The 17,287-nt window shown below is 38.6% G+C and overlaps 2 protein-coding genes, 1 long non-coding RNA gene and 12 other non-coding genes across 15 annotated transcripts; all 15 read left to right on the top strand.

The window, feature by feature from the left end:
• Positions 1-151: 151 nt before the first annotated feature.
• LOC103947859 lies at positions 152-2,110 on the top strand. Its single transcript, XM_009358826.2, has 2 exons — positions 152-383; positions 1,306-2,110. The coding sequence occupies exons 1-2, from the start codon at positions 167-169 to the stop codon at positions 1,995-1,997; spliced, it is 909 nt and encodes a 302-aa protein (XP_009357101.2). The 5' UTR covers positions 152-166; the 3' UTR covers positions 1,998-2,110.
• Positions 2,111-2,933: 823 nt separating this feature from the next.
• On the top strand, positions 2,934-5,741 carry LOC125474418. Its single transcript, XR_007255972.1, has 2 exons — positions 2,934-3,344; positions 3,581-5,741. It is a non-coding gene; the product is annotated as an uncharacterized LOC125474418 (long non-coding RNA).
• LOC125474604 lies at positions 3,059-3,204 on the top strand. The gene has a single exon (XR_007256074.1). It is a non-coding gene; the product is annotated as a small nucleolar RNA snoR134 (small nucleolar RNA).
• Positions 3,449-3,537, top strand: LOC125474599. The gene has a single exon (XR_007256069.1). It is a non-coding gene; the product is annotated as a small nucleolar RNA U36a (small nucleolar RNA).
• LOC125474568 lies at positions 3,595-3,687 on the top strand. Its single transcript, XR_007256038.1, has one exon. It is a non-coding gene; the product is annotated as a small nucleolar RNA Z223 (small nucleolar RNA).
• LOC125474575 lies at positions 3,746-3,859 on the top strand. The gene has a single exon (XR_007256045.1). It is a non-coding gene; the product is annotated as a small nucleolar RNA Z278 (small nucleolar RNA).
• On the top strand, positions 4,005-4,119 carry LOC125474577. Its single transcript, XR_007256047.1, has one exon. It is a non-coding gene; the product is annotated as a small nucleolar RNA Z278 (small nucleolar RNA).
• LOC125474579 lies at positions 4,221-4,339 on the top strand. The gene has a single exon (XR_007256049.1). It is a non-coding gene; the product is annotated as a small nucleolar RNA Z278 (small nucleolar RNA).
• Positions 4,411-4,518, top strand: LOC125474589. The gene has a single exon (XR_007256059.1). It is a non-coding gene; the product is annotated as a small nucleolar RNA snoR97 (small nucleolar RNA).
• A 1,943-nt stretch (positions 5,742-7,684) lies between the features above and the next one.
• On the top strand, positions 7,685-11,141 carry LOC125474412 (G-type lectin S-receptor-like serine/threonine-protein kinase At4g27290). Its single transcript, XM_048578105.1, has 6 exons — positions 7,685-9,080; positions 9,165-9,436; positions 9,684-9,894; positions 10,019-10,256; positions 10,342-10,492; positions 10,584-11,141. The coding sequence occupies exons 1-6, from the start codon at positions 7,748-7,750 to the stop codon at positions 10,890-10,892; spliced, it is 2,514 nt and encodes an 837-aa protein (XP_048434062.1). The 5' UTR covers positions 7,685-7,747; the 3' UTR covers positions 10,893-11,141.
• Positions 11,142-13,951: 2,810 nt separating this feature from the next.
• Positions 13,952-14,097, top strand: LOC125474605. Its single transcript, XR_007256075.1, has one exon. It is a non-coding gene; the product is annotated as a small nucleolar RNA snoR134 (small nucleolar RNA).
• Positions 14,098-14,338: 241 nt separating this feature from the next.
• LOC125474603 lies at positions 14,339-14,427 on the top strand. The gene has a single exon (XR_007256073.1). It is a non-coding gene; the product is annotated as a small nucleolar RNA U36a (small nucleolar RNA).
• Positions 14,428-14,484: 57 nt separating this feature from the next.
• Positions 14,485-14,576, top strand: LOC125474571. Its single transcript, XR_007256041.1, has one exon. It is a non-coding gene; the product is annotated as a small nucleolar RNA Z223 (small nucleolar RNA).
• Positions 14,577-14,634: 58 nt separating this feature from the next.
• On the top strand, positions 14,635-14,748 carry LOC125474574. Its single transcript, XR_007256044.1, has one exon. It is a non-coding gene; the product is annotated as a small nucleolar RNA Z278 (small nucleolar RNA).
• A 513-nt stretch (positions 14,749-15,261) lies between these two features.
• LOC125474594 lies at positions 15,262-15,349 on the top strand. Its single transcript, XR_007256064.1, has one exon. It is a non-coding gene; the product is annotated as a small nucleolar RNA snoR97 (small nucleolar RNA).
• Positions 15,350-17,287: the final 1,938 nt, after the last annotated feature.

Below are 17,287 nucleotides of genomic sequence, written 5' to 3' on the forward strand. Positions count from 1 at the left end.
CGATAATGGCAGCAAAACCTCTCTAATCCCAAGCCATGTCGACTTCCATTCCCACCATCTCCGCTCCAACCCCCTCCATTCTCAGACTCAAAGTCGCTTCTTTTTCTCCCCCCAGAATCCGACCTCATATCCAAACAATCTCTTTTCGCAATTCACTCAAATTCCAATGTTTGAACCCATACAAGCTCAGAAATTTCCTGGGTTTTCCGGGAATACAAATGGGTTTTTGTTTGATAGAAAGCTGAGGGTTTGTGCGAGTGCGAAAAATGAGGGTGTTGATGCAGCTGAGGACGAGAGTAAAGGGGAGAGTACTATGCCAGAGCGGTTCAGGTACTTGACCAAGGAAGCTCCTGACCCTCCTGTTAGGTGGCCTTGGTTTGTTGGTAAACTGTTCTCCTCTCTTTCTTCTTCTTTTTACTATCTGTTTGGTTGCTGAGAAAATGTTGGTAATGAAGGAGAGAAAACAGAGAAAGTTTGAGTGTTTGGGATTGTTGTCAATTACAATGCCCTTTGAGCGCGGAGAATATCGTTTTGATTAAGGAACCTGCTTTCATGTATAAATACAGCTTGTTTGGTTAATTTCTTGTTAGAAATTATATTGAAATTTTTCACCATGACTTTCCTCAAATTTAGAAACGTTTGATGCATATGCGAAGAACATTATATGAATTTGTCACCAGCATCTGGAAAATGAGCTATCAGGTTATAATAAGTGTAGGCATTACAATGTGTCTGAAAAGAAGGGTTCTTCGGCTAATTTGAGTATTCTCATAGTTTTAATTTCCGTCTGATTGGGCATATCATTAGGGACTAAATCTTGACACGATGTAACACCATTAAGTTTATTGATTTATCTTGAATAGTGCCGTTTCTTATGAGTTGGTGGGAGATGATTTTGACTAGTGCTCTGATTAATGTTTCATAGTTCTTCATGCTTAACAGTATTCTCTCGCACAAATGGTTTTTCATTGCGATTGTATGAGTATAGAACGATTTGGTGAATCGGGGATGCTTATGAAATTTAGAAACTAGTTGGGAGAGGTAATGTATTGGTTTTAGACTATTTAGTTCCTGATACATGCACGCATTCGTGGTATTACAAAACGTATTCTCATTATAACTTTTTGAAGCCTCAATGGAAGCTCAAACAAATTGTTTTATTATTTATTTGCTGTTGCACATATTAGTTTTACAACTAAGGCAACTGGATTTTATTAACTTTCTCAAAATACTTCTCTGCGAATACAAATTGCACAATAAAAAGCTTATGCAGCTGACTAAATACTATATTCATTGATCGTGCAGCATTGGTGTTCCTTATCTATGCATGGAGAGCTGTCTTGCTGGAATTAGCTAACTGGAGAAAGGCTGCAGTGGGCGTTGTCCGTTTTGTGGGATACCTCTTGAAACTTATCCTGGCGCTAATCTTCCATTTCATAGGTGATCCCATTACTTCTGTGATCAGATTCATAGAAACAACACTCTATGCCATACGCTCTTTCTACTCTGGCATAGTGGCATACGCTCCAATTCCAGAGTTGACAACAGTGATCATACTGGCATCCATTGTTCTTGCTATCGCAGAAGCTGTTGTTCCAAACACCGTAAACTGTCAACCCTTTCTTCTCACAGCGTCTGGCGTGGTAGGCTATGCAGCAGTGGCAGGTTACATCTCAGAGCCTTTCTTCTGGACGATTCTAGTGGCGTTCTACGGTTACTCACGATTAGTTAAAAAGAGGGATGATGTTACATCCGCATTGCCTGCGGCAGCTGTGATGGCTGCCATAGGAGAACCATGGGTTAGAGTTTTGGTAATCGCATCTTATCTGGCCTTGGCCATTTTTCACCACTCAAAGAAGGTATCAGAGAAAAAGGAGGAAATTGTAGTGACTAATAGGAAGCTTCCAATGCCCTTGCTCGGTGCAGGCTTAGCCATTGGAATTCGCCTTGCTGCTAAGTGGGCCGGGTACCGGCATTTGACATGGATGATAGTATGAACGTTAAGAATACCTTGTTATGCCTGTTGGACTGCAAAGGCAGTGGCATTGTGCCTTCTGTGTCATCTCTCTGTAATTTCGATTGGTGTAGTGATCCTGTTTTGTTCTTCCTATTTTTGACTTACTAGAATTCAATTCAGTGATTCTTCAACTTCAGAAATTTCATGTGGCTAGGCATCCATACAATTCAATCTGAAAATGTTTCCTGCAGAATTCGATTTTTCTGTCTTCTCATCTATAGATATTCGCAAAGGAAAATACTTGGCTCGTTACATGATTTCTCATTGGCAAGTAAGAAGGCGCCAATTTATGATTGTATTCATGTTATGAAGTTTTAGCCGAGTTCCGTTTTGGTACCTATAGTTTCAATTGTCAAAACAAATTAATCCCTTGTAGTTGACCAACTATTACAATTTAAAGACAACAGCAAGTTGTTGATTTCTTCATCATAAGTTGCTCGCAAGTGAAAGACTCATAGTGGGGGAAAATCAGACTTCATTGAAGTGTAAAAATGTCACACGCACGCCTCTCACGTGTTAATCTTGTATAAGTAGCGGAATTAAGCTATTGTCCTTGAATTGCAAATTCGCAAAGGAAAATGCTAGCAACTTTTGCACTAACTTAATGACATATGTGTTTTCTTGTGCAAACAAATGATACATAATATTTGAAAAGTGAAAAAATGCTAATGCAAAAGGTTTCCATCACACTCCATTTGCAAAATGGGTTTTAAAAGGACCAAAACGCAACGACTGAAATTGAGAGGACCGAAGTGGAACTTCGCTAAAACTACAAGAACAAAAATCATAGAGGGGTAAAATGGTAATAAGATGCCTACGAGACCAATGGGTCATGAAACGACGCCGTTAGCACCGTAACAGGCTTGAATAAAAAGCCCTAGGGTTTCTGTAGGGCTTTGGATGCCTATATAAAGAACACCTACCCACCCGCTTCCTCTTCATACTCTCCAGCCTCTATCCAAGCTTTCCCATAATTCCCCCAATTCCCCATCATACGGTCAAAACCCTAATCTCTAATTTCTGCAATTTCCAGTTTTAACCACGCATGATGCACCCCGGGCTTCTCTGAGAGTACTTTCACTGAAGAAGAAAGCCCCAATGCTCGTGCTAAAACGTCGCCGTCAAGTGTTGCAGTTTAGCCTCGCTTTACTCCACGGCTTTTCTGTGTCAAATCGACCGCTACATCTCTCACAAAAACCCTAAATCTTTTCGTCAGCTTTCAGTAGCGGACGATCCGAAGCGCCTCGACACACCTTAAGCCTGTTTTTGAAAAATCTCCGAAAACAGAGCTAGTCATGGAGGCGCAGATCCAACTGCGGTGTCAAACGTGGGGGTTTTTCTCTTCTCATAGTTTTGCCTCTAAAAACGTCCGCTAAATTTTCAGAATTTCGATCTTTTATTTATTTATTCTGATATTGTTTTGTGAACTTTTGGCGATGATTACAAATTATCCGCGCTTCTGAGGGCAATCGATGAAGTAGAATGTGATAATCAATGGTTGAATTTCTTGATATGAGCCATTCAAGTTTTTCATTTGCTGATTTGGGTTGGTGATATTTTTAGGTTTCGTTGATTAATGTTGGCGGTGATGACTAAATTTTACAGCTTTATGCCAGTTCTGCTTCAGAAAATTCGTGATTGAGAGAGCTGTTTCATACTCTGAGCCTTCTGTTTCTTAATTTGATTTTATTTTTCTGTATTATTTTGGATTTCTGTGTTCTTTGTGTTGCCGATGACGATTCAATCCGCTTGTTCGAGGTGCAGTGGAATTGAGACCCTGTTTTCAGGGAGAACCCCTCAGTGAAACTGCATTCATATGAATTTAATGGATTTAACTGAGGTTTTAATCTTACTTACCCTCCTAGTAAAATGTTTTTGTGTTACTTGTTTGGTTTGTTGTCTGTCAAAGATTAGATTAGTTGTTTGGTATGTTATTAATTGAATGTGATCGGTGTGTTAAATTTTGGTGATATCTTCTTGTCATTTGGCCTGTGATGATTCAATCCGCTTTTTTGAGGTGTAGTGGAGCTGAGACCTTGTTTACAAGGAGAACCCCTCGGCGAAGCTACATTGCATATGACATTAATGGATTTAACTGAGGTTTAAGTCTTAATTACTGCATCAAAAACCATTGTTTTTGTGTTAATTGCTTGTTTTGCTGAGCAATGTTTATTATTTTGTTAGGATTAAGTAATGTTTAGGCGCCAATGATGTTACAATCCAACGTGTTTGAGGCGTAGCGGAAGCGAGAACCTGCATTTGTGCAGGTAGAGCCTACTCGTGGAAACTACGATCCCTTGACAGAAACGATGTAGCTGAGGCATTGCAGTCATATGGTTTTGTTGTGTATCGTGTTGAAATGTTGGTTTTGAGTTTCAACTATACCCTTATCCTTTTTCGATCAGGTTTAGGGTCTGAAATAACTCATAAATTAGAGTGTTGTCATCAGCTTCATCTTGTGTTACTGGTCAAGACTGGAGTTAAACAACAACACTACATCTAATCGCACTAATTTTGTTTCTTTTATTTTGTGATTCGTGTTAAATTTCATCTAAATTTCGGTTGGCATCGACTCTGGTGATGAATTGATACGTATGCAGTATGCTCAATAGCTTCGGCTGGATGGTTCTATTAATTGAATTGGGGCTAAGTAATTTATACAGTGATAATAATTTCTAAAACCTACGGGCCTCAGCCTGTTTCCATTAGAGCAACTCCACCTTTGAAAAAAAATGCATCAGCAACTAGTCTATTTAGTTCACTTTAAAGAACATTGATAGATTTTAATGAACAGTAATAGATTAAATGCATCTTTATTTCTAAAACTAAATACCCTGTTAATTTATTAAAATATTATTAATTTTTATTATAAAATAATAAAATTTAATAATTTAATTAATAATTTCTGACTTTATAGTTTTGAACTCCTAAAAATGCTCCTCCAATGAAGCAGACCAGAGCATGCCAACCCACCAACCATGCCGTCAATCCCCACTCTTTCTACGACGAAACGACCCTTCTCCTCCCTTACCACCACCACCTTCATTATCATCACCGCCACCATCCTCTTCACCATTATGCCACCACCAGCTCATGCCTTTGGTTCCGATTCCACCCTTGCTGTTATCTCTGCCTTCGGATTGGAAATTCTAGCAGGTTGGAAGATCAGTCAGAGGTGGTGGCAAAGACTGCGGCAACCCATCATCTCCTATCGTCGCAGACAAACAGTCGCAGTCGAGCCCAACATCTCCTTCTTCACCATCTTCGGTGGACGGACCTTTTCTGGGATCTGGCGCGAAAAAAGATTTCAGATTATGACGTCATCCTGACGTCATGTAGGCTGGTCTCTAGCTCAGCACATTTTGGGTTGGCCAATGAACTGGAGCAAATTGGCTGGATGCCGGTCTAATGGGCTGGGCTGGAGCAAATTGGCTGGATGCCGGTCTAATGGGCTGGGTTGGAGCTGCGAGCCTAATGGCTCCTGGTGGACTTGCTTTTAGGGAGTACCCTAAGAAAAGCAACCCTTCCTTCCACACAAGAGGATGATTGGTGGAGAAATGGCGTGCGGACATCGTTACCAAATTCATGTGTGGATGGGTTTATGTTGTAAAATCTTTTGATTGGAATTCAGACCAAAAACAGACTTGTAAATGTAAATGAATGCTATTGTAAGCTTTGTGGTAAATGGGAATTTGAAAATTAGCAACGTATCTTTGTTTTTGTATCAATTTTTGTTATTAAAACTTGAGTAAATTACATTTTCATACTTCAGGTTTGATTCCTATTTCAATTTCTTACAACATCTTCAAAACATTTCACTTTCATATCTTAAGTACTATTTTATTTCAAAATAATAGATCTGTTAACCATCCATGGATTCGTTAAGTGTTGACGTAGTTGCCACATATATGCCACGTGGCTGCCATTTATGTGCCACGTGGCAAAATTTTTTATTTTTTTATTTTTTTACAAAACTTGAATTTTCTCAAAAAAAAAAAAAAACGGTAAATTACATTTTCATACCTCAAGTTTTGGGTCTATTTCAATTCCTTACAACATCTTCAAAACGTTTCACTTTCATACCTTAAGTACTATTTTATTTCAAAATAATACATCTGTTACATTTTCTATCCATCAATCTATTAAGTGCTGACGTAGCTGCCACATATATGCCACGTGGCTGCCAAATGTGTGCCACGTGGCAAAAAAATTAAAATTTTTTTTTTAAACTTGAATTTTCTCAACAAAAAAAAAAAAAACCATTATCCCTTCCCCCCAACCCACACCCCCAAAGAACCCACAAACCTGAAGAAGAAGAAGAGGGAGGGAAAAAAAAACCAAACCCATTTCCCCACCTGTAACAACAAGAAGAGGAAGAGGAAGAGGGAAAAAAAAAACTGCAACCCAGTTTATCCCCCAACACTCCACCACGGCGCCCCCCCCCCCCACCCCCACAGGCGCGCGCACGCCCGTGACCCAGCGACCAACCTCCCCTCCCCCCCCCCCCCCCCACCCCCACTAACACCCCCCGAGACCCCGCGACCCACCTCCCTTGCACAAAGACCTGAATCACACCTAATCTTGGGTGGTTTGTGGTAGATTCATCTTAGGGAGTTTGAGATGATTTTTGGATTGGTTTTGTGGTAGATCCACCTAATCTCGAGTGGGATTTTTGAGGGTGGATGATGGGGGATGGGAGAGAGGGGTGGCTCGGGTGGGATTTTGGGGTGGGTGATGATGAATGGGAGAAGGGGGTGGGTCGGGGATGGGTTTTTTTAATTATTTTATTTTTATATTTTTAAATTAAGGTTTTAAAAAAATTTTAAATTTTTTTGTTGTTTTTTGCCACGTGGCAGCCACGTCAGCACTTAACGGATCTATGGATGGAAAATGTAACATATGTATTATTTTGAAATAAAATAGTACTTAAGGTATGAAAGTAAAATGTTTTGAAGATGTTTTAAAGAATTGAAATAGGCTTCAAACCTGAGGTATGAAAATGTAATTTACCTTTTTATTTTTTTTATTTTGAGAAAATCCAGGTTTAAAAAAAAATTAAAATTTTTTTTTTGTCACGTGGCACACATTTGGCAATCACGTGGCATATATGTGGCAGCCACGTCAGCATTTAACGGATCCATAGATGGAAAATTTAACAGATGTATTATTTTGAAATAAAATAATACTTAAGGTATGAAAGTGAAATATTTTGAAGATGTTGTAAGGAATTGAAATAGACCCCCAAATCTGAGGTATGAAAATGTAATTTACCCTTAAAACTTGTATTGCTTGAAAAAGGTTATGATAATTAACAGGTTATGATAATTAACAGGGAATCTTAATGAAACACTTATGGTACTGTTCACTTTTAACGTTAAGAGCATTTTGACATTGTACTTCTTGGGTTTTGGGATATGAATTTGAACAGATTCCAAACTGGAGGCATTGTCACGAAAAGTCACTCCTCGTATCTGAGATGAAATTGAACACAACCGTAATACTACTAGAAGCTTTGACAGAGGAAGAACAATGTTCAACCCCTTTACATGCATTGAATTTTCTAAAAAGTACAAAGTCTAATATGTATTTTCTAAAATGTAAAGTCTAATATGCCAGCTAAGGAACTCTATGTGATGGGTTGAATAGTCGACTCAAGGGCATATATAGGTTGAGTTCCAGTAACATGCATACGTTAAATCTTTGCCTGCCTGCTGAATTCTTTGTGCAGCCATGAATACCAAACCAAACTCAAAGTTCGTGTTCTCCGTTATTTTATTATGTGCATTTCTCGAGTCCCATGTTTCCATTGCAGCGGACACCATCAAGGAAAACCACTCTCTCTCGGGCGATCAAACCATTGTCTCTGCAGGTGGGATGTTTGAGCTAGGTTTCTTCAAACCAGGTCAGCTTTCAAACTACTATATAGGCATATGGTACTCCAAGCAAGTGGTATCTGAGAGTACCGTTGTTTGGGTAGCAAATAGGGAAATACCAGTATCTGATAGATTTTCTTCGGTGTTGAGCATCTTAGATGGTAATTTAGTTCTCTTTAACGAGGCCAAAACCCTGGTTTGGTCAACAGATTTAAACTCCGCCACCAGTTCTGGTTCGGTACAAGCAGTTCTTTTGGATAGCGGAAACCTTGTCTTGAGAGCCGGCTCTAGTAATAATACATCAGAGCCTTTATGGCAAAGCTTTGATCATCCAACCCATACTTGGCTACCAGGAGGTAGACTCGGATTCAACAAAATTACCGATCATGCCCAACTTCTCACTTCATGGAAGAATTTGGAGGATCCTGCGCCAGGTCTTTACTCTCTTAAGCTATCCCTGGATGAAAGCAATTCATATATCTTACAGTGGAATAGGTCTAAACAGTATTGGACCAGCGGATCATGGGATGAAAGTTCACATATTTTCAACCTAGTTCCTGAAATGAGGCTAAATTATATCTTCAATTATAGTTATGTTACGAATGAGAACGAAAGTTATTTCACCTATTCTCTTTATGATCCGAGAAGGGTATCTCGATGCTCCATATCTGCCTTGGGGCAGATTCAGCAACTAACATGGTTGGATTCTTCCAAGCAGTGGAATTTGTTTTGGGCTAAACCAAGACAACAGTGCGATGTTTATGCTGTTTGTGGCGGGTCTTTCTCCAGTTGCAATCCCACATCCTCAGGCAGCTGCAAATGTTTGAAGGGCTTTAAGCCAAACCGGCAGAGGGATTGGGACTTGCAGATTTATTCTGGTGGGTGTTCAAGAAAAACCAGTGTACAGTGTGGGAATGCTACTAGTACAAATGGGACAGGAGACGGGTTTCTAGAAATACATAGGCAATTATTACCTGAAAATAAACAACAATATGGATATGCTCTTAGTATCAAAAGTTGTAGATCAATCTGCCTGAATGAATGTCATTGCACTGCTTATGCTTATGACAGCATCGATGGATGTTCCATATGGCATGGAGATATCTTGAATCTGCGTGAACCTGAAGAAAATGACGGCTATGGAAGAACTATATACATCAGAGCTGCAGCTTCCGACATTAAGAAAAAACGTAATAAGAGAATGATTATTCATGTCTTACTTGGAGCCGTTAATATTAATGTTGTCCCAATGATCTTTTTTCTTTTCTTTGCAGGTTTAATTAAGCCGTCCCTTGTGATTGCAATTGTCTCAATATTCACAGGTTTGCCTCTTGTCATTTTTGGCTATTACTTATGGAAGAAAACATTGGGAAGGAAAAGAGAGCATAGGAATAGATATGGTGTGACTATAAATAAACTTGCTGCTGGAGGTGAAAGGAACGATGCAGAACTGCCGATCTTTGGTTTAAGAGCTATAATAGCTGCTACAAACAACTTCGCTGAAGCTAACAAACTCGGAGAAGGAGGATTTGGCCCTGTCTACAAGGTGACACTTCCACTGTATACTCTAAATACTAAATAAAACATTTTTCTCCTTGTGCACACTTCTTGTTTATTTATGACCTTTGGATTGAATAATTCCAATGAGATGAATCACGGGACAAAGTACACATGGGTGTGCAGAAGGACAAAGAAGAGTGTTCGAAAATAATTTCTCCTTTCAGAAACATGACCGTTCCTTTGTACTTCTCTAACAATTTTTTTCTCTTGTGCGATTTTCTTCCTATATGCAGGGAATTTTGGCTGAAAATCAAGAAGTAGCCATAAAAAGGTTATCAAAAAAGTCAGGTCAAGGACAACAGGAGTTCATGAATGAGTTAAAACTTATTGCCAAGCTCCAACATACCAATCTCGTTAGGCTCTTGGGTTGCTGTATTGAAGACGAGGAAATGATATTGATTTACGAGTACATGCCCAATCGGAGCTTAGACAAACTTTTGTTTGGTAAATACACGTTAATGACTTATTACGAGTACTGCAAGATGCACATTATGCACCGTGTCCAATATTTTATCTAAAATGAAAAGAAGAACACTTGCTCATCTTTCTTCGTGGTTTGTCCTATCAGATGCATCTGAAAAAACAGAATTAGATTGGGGAGGACGTTTTCGAATTATAGAAGGCATTGCTCAAGGAGTACTTTATATCCACAAGTACTCCAGATTGAAAATCATCCACAGGGACCTAAAAGCAAGTAACATACTGTTGGATGGAGCCTTGAACCCCAAAATTTCAGACTTTGGAATGGCAAGGATTTTCGGGATAAATCAAATCGAAGCAAATACAAATAGGGTTGTTGGCACATAGTAAGTCTACATATATTTGGCACATGTTTTCATTCAAGTAATGTTCTATTGCTTACTTCTCTACATACTGTCAACTCATGCGCAGCGGCTACATGTCACCGGAGTATGCGAGATATGGTCATTTCTCTGAGAAATTAGATGTATTCAGCTTTGGAGTGTTGTTGTTGGAGATTGTAAGCGGAAAGAAGAATGCTGCTTTTTATCGTTTTGAACATTCACCAACTCTTGCTGGATGGGTAAGTACTGAAAAACTATTCCAACTCATGATCATTTTGTTTTTAAGCCTTTCAAATTCACAAATGACCGTAAGTTCAACATTTTAATTAGGCATGGGAGTTGTGGAAAGACGGAAGAGGAATGGAGGTGATTGATGAATCAGTAAGGGAAACATGCCGGCTTGATGAAGCTTTGAAGTGTATCCATATAGGGTTTTTGTGCGTTCAAGAAGCTCCAGCTGATCGACCAACAATGTCTTCGGTAATTCTTATGCTACAAGGCACCGACTCTACATCTCTTCCACCTTTCAAAGAACCTGCGTTTTCAACACACAGAAATTCTACTCCTGTTCGTTCTTCTCAAACGCCTACCATATTTTCCCACAACACGGTCACCATAAGTTTGCCAGAAGGTCGATAGGTTTATACAACACTTTGAGGGTTCAATTACACATTACTGGAGCTCTTTGTGCGGTTTATGGTTTTTGCCCATCCAAACTAAACCTATAATAGCAGCAGATTAAATTTATGTTATCTATTTTTCAGCTGCAAATGTGGGTGTAACCATACTTCAAGATATGTTTCCACCGCACCCCTTGGTGCAACCGTATTTATGTTAATTTAAAATGGAATGTTGCTTGTATCAAAAGAATAAAGTGGAGATTTTTTTTACATCTTCCAACTTTCAGAAGACAAAAACTAAAAACAAAATTGGTCTAGAACAAAGGATTTTACATCGGTATATCCATAATTGGCAAGATGGGTTTTCCTATGGTTGGAATAGAAAATTTGACAATCAGCATATAGAATCTACCGAATGCAAGTTTGGCAACTAGAACTACAAGTAAACTATGTCCCCGATTAGTTTTTTTTTATAGATGAGGTTTCGAACTTGATGCCTCATTTAACATTGAAAAACAAAATTTCACTAGAACAATTGATGCGCCTAATCATGTTAAACTCAAGTTCAGCAACTAACATGGTTGGAGCCTTCCAAGCAGTGGAATTTGTTTTGGGCTCGACCAAGACAAGAGTGTGATGTTTATGCTTTTTGTGGGGCTTTCTCCAGTTGTAATCCCACACCCTCGTGCAAATGTTTGAAGGGCTTTAAGCCAAACCGGCAGAGTGATTGGGACTTGCAGATTTATTCTGGTGGGTGTTCAAGAACAACCAGTGTGCAGTGTGCGAATGCCAGGGGAGACGGGTTTCTAGAAATACATAGCCATTCATTGCCTGAAAATATGAAATATGAATTTGCAGTTAGTATCGAAAGTTGTAGATCAATCTACTTAAATGACTGCCGTTGCACTGCTTTTGCTTATGCCAGTAGCTATGGATGTTCAGTATGGCATGCAGATGTCTTGGATCTGAAAGAACGTGATAACAATGGCGGTGTTATATACATGCTAATAACTTATTGATTCTATGTTTCTGCAAATTGTTTTCCTTGTGTTTAAATGCCATGTATTGCAAGATCAAATGCACTGTGTCCAACTTTTGATCTAAAATGAAATGAAAAACATGCTAATAACTTATTGATTCTATGTTTCTGCAAATTGTTTTCCTTGTGTTTAAATGCCATGTATTGCAAGATCAAATGCACTGTGTCCAACTTTTGATCTAAAATGAAATGAAAAACATTTTCTCATCTTTCTTCATGCTTTGTCCAATCAGATGCATCTGAAAAAAGAGAATTAGATTGGGGAAGACGTTTTCAAATTATAGAAGGCATTGCTCAAGGAGTACTCTATATCCACAAGTACTCCAGACTGAAAATCATCCACAGGGACTTAAAAGCAAGTAACATACTGCTCGATGGAGTGTTGAACCCCAAAATTTCAGACTTTGGAATGGCAAGAATTTTTGGGATAAATGAGACTGAAGCAAATACAAATAAGGTCGTTGGCACGTAGTAAGTCTACATATATTTGCACATGCTTTCATTCAAGTAATGTTCTATTGCTTACTTCTCTACCACCTGTCAATTCATGCACAACGGCTACATATCACCCGAGTATGCGAGATATGGTCATTTCTCTGAGAAATTGGATGTATTCAGCTTCGGAGTGTTGTTGTTGGAGATTGTAAGCGGAAAGAAGAATGTTGCTTTTTATTGCTTTGAACATTCACCAACTCTTGCTGGATGGGTAAGTATTGAAAAATTATTCCAACTCAAGATCATTCCATTTTTAAGTCTTCCAAATTCGCAAATGACCATAAATTCAACATTTTAATTAGGCATGGGAATTGTGGAAAGAAGGAAGAGGAATGGAGGTGATTGATGAATCAGTAAGGGAAACGTGTCGGCTCGATGCAGTTTTGAGGTGTATCCATATAGGGTTTTTGTGTGTTCAAGAAACTCCAACTGATCGACCAACAATGTCTTTAGTAATTCGTATGCTGCAAGGCAATGAATCTACATCTCTTCCCCCGTCCAAAGAACCTGCATTTTCAACACACAGAAATTCCAATCCTGTTTGCTCTTCTGAAACGCCTGCTAGTTTTTCCCACAATGCAGTCACCATGAGTTTGCCAGAAGGTCGATAGGCATTGGAAGAGTAATGACAGACATGCAGTTGAGAAAATAGTATACTAGTATTTTAGAAAAAAAACACCCTGACAACTAGCAGTTTTATACAAACACTTCAAGGGTTCAATTACACATTACTGAAGCTGTTTGTGTGTTTTATGGTTTCTTCCTGTCCAAACTAAACCTACAATAGCAGTAGATTAAATTTATGTTAAAGTATTTTTTAGTTGCAAATGCAGGTGTAACCATACTTCAATATTCCCACCGCATTCCTTGGCACAACCATATTTATATTAGTTTAAAATGGAATGTCGCTTGTATCAAAAGAACAAAGAGGAGTTTTTTATTTTTTATTTTTATTTTTTTTAACATCTTCTAGCTTTCAGAAGACAAAAAATAAAAAAAATAAAGGGCCTGGAACGAAGGATTTTACATTACTATATCCATAATGAACATCATGGATTTTCCTAGGGTTGGAATTGAAAAGTTGACAATCATTATATAGACTCTACCGAATGGCAAGTCGATCAAATTTTTATCGAAGAGAATTTGAACTTGATGCCTCTTTCAATATTTAAAGAAAATATCAGTAAACACTTGATGGGTTCGATCATGTTAAACTCAAAAGTTTTTTATACAAGAGGATTGGGCTGGTGATGATGGGCTTTCGGCAAGAAGAGGGGTTGCTGGCCTGCAAGAATAATGATTTGAAACCACCTCCCCGCGAGCGCGCGCCGGGGCAAGTTTTTTTTACAAGAGGATTGGGCTGGTGATGATGGGCTTTCGGCGAGAAGAGGGGTTGCTGGCCTGCAAGAACAATGATTTGAACCCCCCCGGGGGGTCCCTCTTCATACTCTCCAGCCTCCATCCAAGCTTTCCCAGAATTCCCCCTATTCCCCTTCATAGAGTCAAAACCCTAATCTCTAATTTCTGCAATTCCGGTTTTAACCACGCACGATGCACCCCGGGCTTCTCTGAGAGTACTTTCACTGAAGAAGAAAGCCCCAATGCTCGTGCTATAACGTCGCCGTCAAGTGTTGCAGTTTAGCCTCGCTTTACTCCACGGCTTTTCTGTGTCAAATCGACCACTACATCTCTCGCAACAACCCTAAATGTTTTCGTCAATTTTCAGTAGCGTACGATCCGATGCGCCTCGACACACCTTAAGCCTGGTTTTGAAAAATATCCGAAAACAGAGCTAGTCACGGAGGCGCAGATCCTATTGCGGTGTCAAACGTGGGGGTTTTTCTCTTCTCATAGCTTTGCCTCTAAAAACGTCCGCTAAATTTTCAGAATTTCGATATTTTTATGTATTTTGGTATTGTTTTGTGAAATTTCGGCGATGATTACAAATTATCAGCGCTTCTGAGAGCAATCGATGAAGTAGAATGTGATAATCAATGGTTGAATTTCTTGATATGTGCCATTCAAGTTTTTGATTTGCTGATTTGGGGTGGTGATATTTTTGGGTTTTGTTGATTAATGTTGGCGGTGATGACTAAATTTTACAGCTTTATGCCAGTTCTGCTTCAGAAAATTCGTGATTGAGAGAGCTGTTTCATACTCTGAGCAATGTGTTTATTAATTGATTTTGTTTTTCTTTAGTGTTTTGGATTTCTGTGTTCTTGGAGGTGCCGATGACGATTCAATCCGCTTGTTCGAGGTGCAGTGGAATTGAGACCCTGTTTACAGGGAGAACCACTCAGTGAAACTGCATTCATATGAATTTAATGGATTTAACAGAGGTCTTAATCTTAATTACCGTCCTAGTCAAATGTTTTTGTGTCAATTGTTTGGTTTGTTGTCTGTGTAAGATTAGTAGTTGTTTGTTATGTTGTTAGTTGACCGTGATTGTTGTGGCCTGTGATCATTCAATCCGCCTTTGTTAGGTGTAGTGGAGCTGAGACCTTGTTTACAAGGAGAACCCCTCGGCGAAGCTACATTGCATGTGAAATTAATGGATTTAACTGGGGTTCTAAATCTTAATTACTGCATCAAAGTCCGTTGTTTTTGTGCTAATTGCTTGTTTTGTTGATTAGGGTTTATTGTTTTGTTAGGATTAAGGAATGTTTAGGTGTCAATGATGTTACAATCCAACGTGTTTGAGGTGTAGCGGAAGTGAGAACCTGCTTTTGTGCAGGTCGAACCTACTCGTGGAAACTACGATCCCTTGACAGAAACGATGTAGCTGAGGCATTGCAGTCATATGTTTTTGTTGTGTATGGTGTTTAAATGTTTGTTTTGAGTTTCAACTATACCCTTGTCCTTTTTCGATTGGGTAAAGTGTTGTCATCAGCTTCATCTTGTGTTACTGGTCAAGACTGGAGTTAAACAACAACACTACATCTAAGCAAACTAATTTTGTTTCTTTTATTTTTTTGATTCATTTTTAATTGTCATTTTAACCATAATGGTTCTTGAAATTTGTTTAACTTCTTATTTTAGTTTCTGAGATTTGAAATCAATAGAAGTGGTTTTAATTTTAGATCGGATCAAAATGATAAAATTACCTTTTAATATAATAAATAATAGGCTGAAATGATTTGATAAAAAATTGTGGGTATTTTGTTATTTTATTCTTATTTTATGGAGATTTTTATAGAATTATTAAAATGATTGTTTGTGAACAAACTTAATGATTAATTTTATTAATTTCAAATCTCAATGACCAATTTTATTAATTTCAAATCTCAGATAGTACAATTTTTTTATTTGAATTAGACCAAAAACAGACTTGTTGTAAATGAATGTTGAGGGAGAGTGATGTGGTGAGGTCGTTGTTGCTGTTGTGCGTTTGTATGTGTGTGTTGCTCGGGAATGGAGAGGGAGAGGATGCAGAGAAGAGAGGTGAGGTAGAGTGTTTCCAGGGGAGAGACAAGGAGGAGGAGAGGGGAAAAGAGAGTTCTAGAGAAAGAGAGATCATGGCAAATGGGGAGAAATCTACCACGTGTTGCCATCCTAATGGTCTATGATAGAGAAATATCTCCAATTGTAAAATTACCAAAATACCCTTATTATTTCGAGTCCCGTAAAATCTTCGTTTAGCTTTAAATTCACTTACGCTTGCACCTACGCATTGTAACGACGAGTATTACGAGACTACTCTAAGGGAATGAATCTTACGTGATATGATAATGTAGTCAACAAAAGTCAATGTTTTTGCTTTGGAGGGTATTTTTGTAAATTTGTGCATTAAAATTATAAAAACAGTATTATTTGAAGACGGCTCGTTACAGTATGGATGGGTTCAGATTATACAATCTTTTGATTGGAATCAGACCAAAAACAGACTTGTACTTGTAAATAAATGTTGTTGTAAACTGTGGTAATGGGAGTTTGAAAACTTTCAACATATCTTTCTTTGTTTTTGTTAGTTGTGGATTGGAAAAGATTTTATTATAATTAACAACATTTAAGCTCAAAACCTCGTAAACGGAAGCTCCATCTCTTCCCATAATTTGTAGTGAGCATTAGTGCTTAGCTTGGTACATTAGGTTGCAGGCGAAGCGATCTAACTTGAACGTGTCCTAATCCTTAACTCGAAGCTCCATCTGTTTACACTATCTATATTGTCGAGTATTGGTAAATTAGAACGGAACTGTAATACTGCCAGAAGTTTTGACAGAGGAAGAACAATGTTCAAACCCATTCCATATATTGAATTTTCTAAAGAAAGTTGAGGTCCCTCACGTGTGGCGACTTTTCGAGCCTAACAAGTGGACGACACAATAAGGTGACGTGGAGCACATGTGGTCGTTTGAGTTCACACATGAGACAACCTGCTTTGTTACCATGAAGAAAGTTGGGGTTCCACCATAAAATCAAATGACAATATGGAAAGTAGCCCAAGATCGTATAAGCCCATAGCAAGACATGTCCCTCACCAAAGTGGGACAAACTTTTCCTCACATCATCAAATCTCAACACGTTCCCGCAAGTATGACCAATTTTCAAGTCTACACGTGGACAACAACTGGGTGACGCTTGAGCACGTGTGGCTCATGGACTTTCACACGAGAGGCAACATGCTCTGATCTCATGAAGAAAGTTGAGGTTCCACTATAAAACCCAACCTCTTATAAGCTTATACAAGGTCCCTCCTTTCATCAATGTAAGATTCATTCTTAACATTTTCTACAAATACTTTGTTTATAGAAAATACGAACAATGTTCTAGCCCTTTCCATACATTGAATTTTCTACCAAGACTTTGTTCAAATGTGAAGGGTTGAATAGTTGACTTAGTTGACTTGCAATGATCACCACAAAAAAGGCATTTAGGTTAAG

The sequence above is a fragment of a genome, unplaced genomic scaffold (genome assembly GCF_019419815.1).
Source record: "Pyrus x bretschneideri cultivar Hongxiangsu unplaced genomic scaffold, Pyrus_bretschneideri_v1 Contig12, whole genome shotgun sequence".
Classification (NCBI taxonomy): domain Eukaryota; kingdom Viridiplantae; phylum Streptophyta; class Magnoliopsida; order Rosales; family Rosaceae; genus Pyrus; species Pyrus x bretschneideri.